This window comes from Melanotaenia boesemani, chromosome 9, assembly GCF_017639745.1.
Source record: "Melanotaenia boesemani isolate fMelBoe1 chromosome 9, fMelBoe1.pri, whole genome shotgun sequence".
Taxonomy (NCBI): Eukaryota; Metazoa; Chordata; class Actinopteri; order Atheriniformes; family Melanotaeniidae; genus Melanotaenia; species Melanotaenia boesemani.
The window spans coordinates 29,344,357-29,354,752 of NC_055690.1; the positions used below are offsets into that span (position 1 = coordinate 29,344,357).

The following is a 10,396-nucleotide window of genomic DNA, read 5'->3' on the forward strand; positions in this document are numbered from 1 at the left end:
TTTTGGAGGTGATCTGGATCACTGCCTGGATCCAGGATATTTTTTTAAACAATTCTTTACTTTGGGGAAATATGGATAATTTTGGCATTAACTCAAACTACCCACAATCATTGTCAAGAAAAACTATAATGGCTTGGTGGAAATCTGTCCTCTTTGAGTGCTTCTAGTTGTTGTTTGAACTCTTTCCATTTCACCAGGAGAACCCTTCACTCCTGTTTTTGCAATGCAGTGTATGCAGTTCCTCTGTCTGGGGATTGCCAACAAAGATCCCACTGACTATTATTCATGGCAGGAGTGGTGAGAGAAATGTGCAGCATGGTTATGTATGCAGATTAACGATATAAGGAGAGAGCTATCATTGTTAAATCTCAGCATTCCAGACCTGAGAGGACTGTTTGACCTCCAGTCAGATGGAAAGATTGTTATCTTTGAATGCTGACTTGTGAACACAAGTGTGATTATGTTCCACAGAGCAAAAAAGATTGGTATTCAGGCAGGGTTTTCATAAATAAAACAGCCGCAGTATAATCTTTTCTTACTTTTATTGAAAAAAAAAGAAAATCAAATTTAATAACATTACACAATTCCAACAGCTTCTTTGTGAAAAATACCTACAGCAACAAGATGACACAACATGATTGGGACGTGAACATGAATCAAGCACCAGACACATTTGCCACTTTTCCTCTGCAAGCTCAGCACAAGCAGAGGAACAGCTCAGTGCAAACTGGAAGTAAATAAAGGAATGGCATCTGTGGGATGAGCTTGTGCAAAGATCTTTTTTCTTTAAACATTAAAGATAATGCAAGAAAACGCACATGGATTGTGGTCGAACCAACAGTGACAAAAACGGGATGTAAAAGTAGATCATACTTAATATAAGTATGCCTTCTGTTTTTGCCAACTGCTTTTTGTTCATGGAAATCTAAAAAAGGTACATATGCAGTTTTCTTGCTTAAAGTATTTGTGACAGATTGTTTCTTTCAATGGTTTAGTGTGTCTAAGAACAGTATGCTCAGATATACAGACCACAGATTGTCATTTGGAATGTGCTCTTGAGGTAACAGTCACTAAAAGACACACACTCATACCGTTTCCTGCCATAGTTTCACAAATGAAGCTACCAGACACAATTGATAACATCTGTATTATAGCTCATCACGCATCTTTTCGCCTTTGGGTCTAACCACTCTGCCGATGTACAGGATGGAGTTGGTCTTGTTGTCTTTCACCAAGAAAATGAAAGGGTGATCTACGTAGAAAAGCTTGGGGTTTCTCAGCTTGTCTGTGCCGAAGACGCTGGTGTCGTACGGGTTTCCCTCGACATCCAGCTCCAGGGCTGAAGCATGGAATACGTTAGAGAGATAGAGGTCTTTCTTTCCTGAGATGTTGGATAGGTCAGCTTTGGATTTGTCCACAGCTTCAGTCAAGCCGAGCTCAGCCAGATATTTCTGGAGAGAAACAGAAAGATAGAATTGCTCAACACACTGAGAAGATGCTTCATTTTTAAATGCTCTGCTGTAACTTTATGTTTCGATTGAACCATTTACCTGCAGGTTGTGGCTGACTTCTACAGAGATTTTAGGCAGCGAAATGGCAACAGCTCGGTTCTCCATCTTGCTAATCCAAGTGTCCACCTGCTTCCTTGTCAGAAGTTTTTCCAGGCGTTCCAGGGGCTCCAGATGGTAGGGCATGATTAGGATCATGGAGGCCTGCTTCTGGCCCAGAGGCATGTTTAGCACGAAGAGGCGGTTCTCTGTATCTTCATAGAAATCATAAAGACCTGCGAGGAGCAGACATATCAGATGGCTTATTATGCTTGCATTCTTGTTCTTGTCTTCTTAGAAGTTTGGAAGACAAAACAAGATGAGAAGTTGAGATGAAGAAGAGACTCACCTGTGCGATGCATCATGGGAACTCCAACTGTAAATGAGCGGGTTACAAGGAAACCACGGTTGTCAACCATCTTATCATGGAATCTCTCATCCCAGTGAGCTGCAGGGGAAAAATAAAATCCAGTGAGATATCTGCTCAGGCTTTGAACATGACCAAGCGATAACACTACTTATACTCACGCTTAAAGAACATGGCATTGACAATCATGGCTCCATCAGGGTTTTGAACATCCTTGGTGATCTCTGGGAGTTTGCCGTCAGTTGACTTGGCCGCCCACTCATTGATGGAGTTCACTGCGCTCCTCTTGTCCCTGAAGTTAATTTTCGAATGGTCGTAGTTGTAGTGCTTCTTGCTGTTCTTCACAAAGTCATCAGCGAAGGAGATGGAGCTGGGGCCATAAAGACGGTTGTTGATTTTCCAGGTAGTGTTGCGGGTTTTGGCGTTGCTTACCTGGGAAGAAGCAATGTAAAAACAGTGCCAAATCTGCAATAAACACGAAGTTAAAAAGCTTTACATGATGACCAGGACTGGATAAACTGCTTACCTCAGAGATGAGCTCAGACAGGCCTGCATGTAGATGCTCATCCTTGAGTTTGTCAGCACTGAGCACAGTTTTCACCTGGGAGGCAGTGGAGGACTTGCCACCAAGAGCCACCATCCCCAGAGAAGAGGCCACCACCACAGGAGAGACAACTATGTTCTCTGTGTCTTTGTCCTTTGCCATGGTGTGGTAGAGGCTGAATCAAAACAACAGGAAATTAAACCAAGGAAATCACTGCGATGAGTCCTGCAAATTTATGTTACAAGTGGCGCATCATGATATTATTACACATAACAAACCTGAAGGCTAAGTTGGCGCTGTTTTCAGCCAGTGTGTTAGCATGGCTGCTCAGCTTCTTGTCCTCTGCAGAGGCCACAAAGGCCATCAGACAAAGACCAACAACTCTAGTCATCCACATCCTGTCTGTCTCCAAATGCAGCTGCAGAAGCCTGTGAACCAACAGGAAAAGAAACAGAGTGTGAGTGAACCAGTGAAGCTTACCTATGTCTATTCTAAAACTGTATTCGTTTGTTAAGTTCTTTCTTTTAAAGAGACAATGCCAGGGCAAAGACTATGCTTGGGGTGTGAGGCAGTGGAAGCAGGGCAGACCTGGGTCAGCCCTTAAAGCAGCTTTGGAAAGCCTCCAGTTTGAGTCTGTTCAGTGCCACGTCAGCAGCAACTTTAAGTACAGCTGAGAGTCTTTGTCCATTTAGAGTGAAGCTGTGAGTTGACTTGACGCTGAAATATGATGCCTCTCACTTCTCCAGATGAAATGCAGTTTATGCAAACCATGTCAAATCTCTTATGACTCCCGAGATTTTTCTAAATCAGAAATCACTGTTATTTCCACTTTGAGGGGCTGCATAAGCTGTGCACCATTTGATAATTTTACAAGGTCTCTGTCGACTCCTAGAAGGGCGGATGCCTGCAGGCTGTGCTTAACTCTTCCTGTAACTCACAGTTTAAACAATGGGCCAAATGCATAGCCTCAAGCTCTAATAACCACCTTCAACGGCATCCTGTTTCTCTTGCAGAGATGTTATCTGCATCTCTGTATTTGCATATTTATGATACATTATAAACCACTGTCATGTTTAGATACCTTGAGATGTTTTCATGTCTGCCTTTTTCATTCTGAAAGACAAGAGGTGTATGTAGTAATCTCCACAGAGCAAGCAGTAAGAATATTTTCAGGCTCTGACAGAGACAGACTCAGCGTGCATTTTCTATCCGATGTTTTTATCATTAGCTTTGTTGCCCATCCTGTCAGCATTGTAATGGTAAAGACGCATGAATTTTTAAACCTCATTTACGAGGGATTAAACAGAAAGCTACATCAGATGCAACTGTTGTACTTTTCTGTGATAAATAAAAAAATTGAGCTGACAACACACAAAGGCATGCAAAGGTTAATTTTTCCAGGATAAGTTGCATGAAAACTTAAACCTCTGCCAAGAAGAACGTGTATTTGAGTTTTTCCTTTCAATAAACGGAGGGAAAAGAGCAGCAAATTTCTAACAGGTTAAAAAAAAGTGGAGGAAATGCTGAGCTGTAACTTTAAACCATGAAAACAAAGCAGCACATTCACAGTTTACATTCCTGACAACAAAGAGTCATGCTCTAATCCTCACCTGGCACAGATTCGCAGGGCGTCTCTTCTCAGTTGTGTTCGGTGGGTAGCATAACTGCAACAAGCTCTCCAGCTCTTTATATCCTTACAGAGAAATTTCTAGAAAATGGGAATGGGATATTCAAATGAGGGTGTCTTAGTTTGCACAGGAAGCTGAGATTTGGGACATCCCCCTTGAAATCACAGTGTGGACTGAGAGCTGTTCTGGGATCAACTTTCAAACTTTCCCACAAGTTTTTTACAGACAGAAAGTCTAAGAAAATCTGATTCTTAGTCAGTCTGAGTTGTTGAGTTCTAGAAACATTCCTCTATCTTTTGGTCCCAATTCTGTGTGCTGATTCAATCTTCAACCCTGGTTTCATCAGCTGTACAAGAAAAAAGAAATTAAACTGTTCTTTTTCTTAATGGTGAAATAGAGTAAATGGTATTATGTGAGTGGCATGGCAAAGATGCTTCTGCAGTGGTTACATGTTTTAAAGAAGGAGGCTCTCTTCTGCACCATGCTTCCACATTTCACATCAAACCGGACGTTTCTGAATGAGCACATTGTTTCCAAGTCCTCCCAGAAGAAAATATGTTGTAGTTAACCTTGTTACTGATGCTTAATTTCAAATGGAAAGCTATAGACTATTCCTAGTTTCGTTCAGTAGTATTCATGCAAAAGAAAAACTGTAGGATCCCAGCCCTGCCCCCACCCTAAAGTGCCACGTCTGTCCAACTCAGCTTCTCATTGCAGGGTGGTTAAAGGATGGGGGTTTACTGGAGGTCTCCTGTCGTAAAAGCTGACGTGTCCCAACATGGAACCCCCTTGCAAACGTTTTCTAGAACAATCTCACAGTTTTAATGCTTGTTTAAGCTGTGTTTAAGATAATAAAAGAACTTTTTGTGTCCTTAATGCTATTTATTGCATGATCTTGTTTCTGTTCAGTCTTTGTAATGAAGATAAAGAAGACAAGCAGACAGACATTTAGGCTGCAAAATTATAACTTGCAGTATAAAAAGGGGGACTCTGATGCATGCTGATTGTGATTACTTTGCAATATGCAAACTATCAAATGATGACCATAAATGTCTTTTCCAAGCATTGAAATTCGATCAGTCTACTAATCATCTGAGTCCTCTTTTACAGCTCTCCAAACTGTTCTGACAAGACAGCTGAAGAGTTGCTTGCTTTGTTTTTTTTCCCTCTCGGGGGAGGTTTCCAGAACATTCTACTCTAGGAAGTCAAAAGAAGACTAACCCTATCAACCAATTAGCGTCACATTTTTGTCTCAAGATACCAACGTTGATCTCAGTTCATGTGGTGCACTAAAAATGATCACACCTAACAATTAGCCCCCCAACCCCCACCCTGATACACACGTACACAGAAACACACACACCACCACCTCCGCTCTTCTGCTTGCAGAATGTTTCCTAAGATGGCCACAGTTTACATTCAAATTCCTCAGCATGTGCAGAGTAAAACGACTGGTCAATGTTTTAGTGGGTTAAATCTCCAGTAAAAGTTTAGTCATTACCTTGGAGATACATGTGTAGACGTAACAGGAGGTAACAAAAGAAAGTGTATGGGCAGGAAATGTTAAAAATGTCATATATTTGTTGGTTAATGCAACTCCAAATCCAAAAAAGTTGGTACACTGTGCAAGATTTAAATAAAAACAGAATGCAGACAGATGTGCAAATCTCTTAAACAAATATCTTACTCACAGTCAAACATATAAAACATCCAGTGGCGGATAAAGAACATATTTGATCGGGGTCACAGACAGGGAAGAGGGAAGCACATATAAAAGAAACTTTAAAAAAAAAAAATGTCAAGATTTTAGAAAATGACTTACTATTACAACTAAAGTGATAGTCTTACATAAAAACTAAAACAAAATTTTAAAAGCAAACAGCTAATCATATTTAGTATATATACTGTATATAAAGTTTTACCAGTGTTTCTTCAGCATTAGTGACTGTTTAGCTCTGTATATTTGTCACATCTGCTGGTTTTATGACTTTTACATCCTCTTCATAATATTAAAACAGTCTGAACTAACGATAATATGCCCTGCACGGGCAGGTGGTGAGATGATGCTGTATAAATGCTGCATTATGATCAAAAACATGTTGACACACAACAATATATGGAAATAATTTAAATGCTGCATTCACTTGTACTTGGGAATCTGAAATTTACTCAAGAAAAGGTCAGTTTACACTGAATATGTTTTTTAGAATTTGACTTGTCCATTCTTAGTTTGGCACCTGGGGGACAAGTCATATTTTACCCACAGCCTATGTCCCCCCAAGGCCACCCCTCTGAATCCACTTTTAAAAACAATCAAACATTAAAGAAGACAAAATGCTACTCAGGGGTAAACTTTAGAGACATGTTGCTGTTGCATTCAAGATTAGCATGTTTGTCATGAAAAAATAAAATCTCTCATTTAATGTGTTATCTCATCTCTTTTATGACTGACTAGTTTGAGATTTTCAAATCATTGAATTCTGTTTTTGTTTGAATTTAACATCTCCTCGACCATATATAAACTTCATAAAAACGTTGAGTGATAGGTGAAGAATACGGTTTCTTTTAAGAGGAAATAAGTGGGTGGTTGTTGAAGAGGTAATTTCCCAGGGTCATTTTTAGCTGTTTCACTCACAGTACCTCCTTTATGCCACGTAAATCTGTTCTGCCTGTGTGTGTGGATGTGCCTGTGTCTGTCTAAAGAAGCTTCTAGACCTTCTCTGATCCAGCCCCAAACCCTTTATGTGGGTATATATGTGGCTAAAACTTTTAACTTTGATATACAGTAACAATAATGGAAAAGAGCTGATAAGTGATGTAAAATTTCAAAGTTTAAAGTCATTCTGAAGTTGAAGACAGCGAGAGAAGTCAGGCACGTTTTCATGAGGAAGGTGGAGCAACCCTTACATAACTTCGGGAAAGAAAATCACCATTTGAAGACAGGAGCCATGCAACATCTGGACACCACTGCTGAAATACAAGCACCAATGTGGGGGCTTTATTTCCTTACTTGTTTTTCTTTTGCAAACTTTATTTCTGGCTGATGCAGTTGACAGAATTGACAGAACAGTTTTACAAATTAACTGGGTAATTTTTGTTTTCATTAAAAGGTTCTGGTCCTCATGCAGCTGTATTATGGTTAAAGTTAAGAAAGGAAGAAATGTGTGGGGGCTGAGAACAAACAAAGCCTCAATTACTGTCCTCCCACAACAAACTGCAGCTGCTGAGAGGTTTTCTAAACACCCTCCTTCCTGCTTCTCTTCTCCAGACATGTCAGTGTGTGTCTTCCTCCATTTGGGCTTCAAAACTCTTCTAATAAAGACACAACCCAAGTAAATCAGAGACCATTTAAAGCTTGCTCAAATAATTATGAAAAAGTTTTCATTGTGGCTCTAATGTGTCAGTGTAAGCAAGTTACCCCGTCACTATCTGCTGATTCTCTACAGAGGCGAACATTAAATACAGAGTCTGTGAAGGAAGCCGAGCGTAGCTGCCATGACGCAAGACCAGAGAAATGTTTCAGCTGCTGTCTGATGTAACTTCTGAAATTTTGTGTGTGGAGCAGCAAGCTGCTTGATCATATACAGTTTGAAATTTGTCAGAGCCTGCTGCCTATATTTTAAGGATAGTGGCCTAAACAGCTTTAAATCCCTTTCAGTGAGCATCTAAATAGAAATAATTCAGACATTACAGAACATTTATGATAGAATTGTACATATAAACTGTAAATTCAATTTCCCTAATAGATAGTTTGTTGTTATTTAGGATTGTGGTTACTTTTTCCTTCAGGATTTACTTTCACCTGTATGCAAAAATTAAACTAAAACATTTCCACTTGCACTTGACTATCTCAGTTGGTTGGTTTTCAAGCAAATGTTCACACTTCACAAAGATTAAAAATACATTCATAGCTGTTATTTGCTAAATAATCTAATCAATAAACATTTTCATGACATCAGGGCTGTACAATACTTTCAGAATAGTGTACAATGTGTATGCGTTCCATACATACATTACAGGACTTGGAGCATTGAGAAAGACTAACTCACATATGTAGCAACTACAACTTCACATATTTAAAGGTTACACACAAATGAGCAAATACGTGCACTAAAGTTTCATATTTTGTTGTATAATTTGACATTTAATTGCAAATGATTCAATCTGAATGCAAAAAGAAACTTTATATGTTGCGTTGGAGCACACAGCCCGACAAAACTGGAATGTCAGTGTCAGCAAAATGCAAAATAAAACACAGATTTACATAGAAGAAACTTTAGTATCTAAACATTTGGATGAATGACTAAAATCCATTTTATTTTGGTAGCATTATCCAAATTCTAACACTAAATGCTGTCATGCTTTCAAGGACGAATCTTTTAGGATTAGTTACTACTTTTTCCAGACGTGCAACAGCGTTGTTCTGTATCACTGTGACATCTGCCCTCCCACTTGAAAGAATGTTGGGACTGCTCCAAAATGAAAACTTAAGCTACTGAGAGAAACTGTAATGTAGGAAAAGCACACCCCCTGGTGGCAATAAATGGCAACTGCTTTGTTCAATGTTTTCATCATTCATCATTCAAGTCATTTGGATTTTTAGACAGAAAAATTTGTAAGCTTGCTTTTTTTATTCCACTAGAATGAGTAAAGACAACTGACTAAATCACACTCCTTACAGCTTTTCTGCATCATCCTTATATGAACTTTTCTAAAAAAACAAAAACAACAAAAAAAAAAAAAACAAATATAAAACTGACATTTAGAATATTACCAGCCTGTTAACACTTAGAACTTTTTCTCAGCATTAACATATGACAAAAATTAAAATAAATCCAAATCCAAAGGTTTTAAACATTCAATAATTCAGTGCCACCAGTTTATCATCTCCATGAGGACAGCTATGAGTACTGTACTACATTTTTGCCATTTTAGGTGCTTTTGGGCTCAGAAAAGATCACACTGTGTTGAGAAATTCCAACAAACCTTGAAAGACTGATTTAGATGAGACCGCCTGACTGTGTCAGTATTCTCCTAAATGTCGTCCACGTTCTCTCGGTTATGTGAAACCTAGTCTCTGAGAAAGCATCAGCCACACTCTTTACCTGATCCTGCTGCGTTATGTAACATCACCTGCGGAGAAGACCCCTGCCTCTCGTGCCATCCTTCCTGCCAGTGAATGCTGGTTGACATTTAAAGATGGGTGGAGTTCAAAACAAAGCTTAACAGCTGGAGCCTCTAACTAATGCCAGCCTGGGGAGAGAGAGGCAGGGAAGCCCAGGTCAATCACATCAAACAAGGATGTGTCACATGAAGCCTTCCTGAGAGGAATATTTCTGTGCTCCCCCATCAATAGATTCACCTGTAGAGACAATGTCGAGGTGTGTGTCTGAAGGGATGTAGGGGATGTGAGACATACAGAGCTTCTATTTATATCATAAATGTCGCCTCAAGCACAAAATGTTTGGCTAAATCTAGCCTGTGGTTTCTCAAAGGGTCAGACTGAGAAGAACCAATACTTTATCTCTGCACACAATAAGTCAGTGTTTTCAATTAACACAATTAGCCTTACTAAGTTAGCAGATTCCAGTTCCAAGAACGTTCCAGGAATGTTTTTTGTTATTTTTTTGGTTGCAGGAATGTTCCTCTTTCTGACATCACTCCATCATCAGTTTTAAGTTGCATATATTAGTTCCCTGAATGTCTTCTGACTGTCTATAATGTGGGCAACCTTTACAGAACGTTCTAGTTAGATTTTAATGTTGTGGAAATCCTCCCCGAAAAACTCAGGGGGTTCACAAAGAGTTAATGTGACATAAATCAGGCTGCTCTAATAAATGTTGGATAAATATAACACAAGTTCTTTTTTGTGACATGTTTTAGGGACACTTTAAAATGTGGCTCCTCCTCCCGTAAACCTTGAATGATAACGGTTAATGTAGCAGCCATGAGCTAATTCGAGCTAAGACTGATTTGTTTTTTTTTATATATATACACATTTATGGTTTGAGCATTTTAAAATACCATACACTCCCAGACACATGGATACACTACCAGAGAGAAAACAAATTTAGACACACTTCATGAGTAAGTCATAACCGTCATGATTTTTGGTACCATCCACATACATAAATGAATCTATTCATTTTGTGATTAACTTTAATCCCATCTCTAAGTTTGTATGTTCATTCAGAACACTGTTGCACAGACAGTGATGGCAGAGAACCTACCTGCCATGTAATCAGACAGATTTGTTCCTATACAATAGCAGGGGAATGTTAGGCAAGTCAAAAGTATTACTTTTGACCAG

The 10,396-nt window shown here is 39.2% G+C and overlaps 1 protein-coding gene across 3 annotated transcripts; it reads right to left on the reverse strand.

Annotated features, from left to right (window-relative positions):
• Window positions 1-525: 525 nt before the first annotated feature.
• On the reverse strand, window positions 526-4,168 carry serpinh1b (serpin peptidase inhibitor, clade H (heat shock protein 47), member 1b). Of its 3 annotated transcripts, XM_041994816.1 has the most exons (8): window positions 4,069-4,168; window positions 3,540-3,571; window positions 2,737-2,886; window positions 2,441-2,633; window positions 2,076-2,346; window positions 1,897-1,995; window positions 1,551-1,783; window positions 526-1,451 (listed from the first exon to the last, which is right to left on the reverse strand). In XM_041994816.1, the coding sequence occupies exons 3-8, from the start codon at window positions 2,853-2,855 to the stop codon at window positions 1,149-1,151; spliced, it is 1,218 nt and encodes a 405-aa protein (XP_041850750.1). In that variant the 5' UTR covers window positions 2,856-2,886; window positions 3,540-3,571; window positions 4,069-4,168; the 3' UTR covers window positions 526-1,148. The 3 variants fall into 3 exon arrangements, with proteins under 3 accessions (XP_041850750.1, XP_041850749.1, XP_041850747.1); XM_041994815.1 differs by lacking the exon at window positions 3,540-3,571 and having other exon boundaries at window positions 4,069-4,161; XM_041994813.1 differs by lacking the exons at window positions 3,540-3,571; window positions 4,069-4,168 and adding an exon at window positions 3,047-3,517.
• Between the last annotated feature and the right edge of the window lie 6,228 nt (window positions 4,169-10,396).

Coding starts and splice junctions, on each gene's coding strand:
- serpinh1b (XM_041994816.1), bottom strand. CDS start 2,855: ATGTGGATGACTAGAGTTGTTGGTCTTTGTCTGATGGCCTTTGTGGCC. Junction 1,784..1,896: donor TCCCATGATGCATCGCACAG/GTGAGTCTCTTC, acceptor TGCTCCTCGCAG/GTCTTTATGATTTCTATGAA. Junction 1,452..1,550: donor AAGTCAGCCACAACCTGCAG/GTAAATGGTTCA, acceptor GTTTCTCTCCAG/AAATATCTGGCTGAGCTCGG.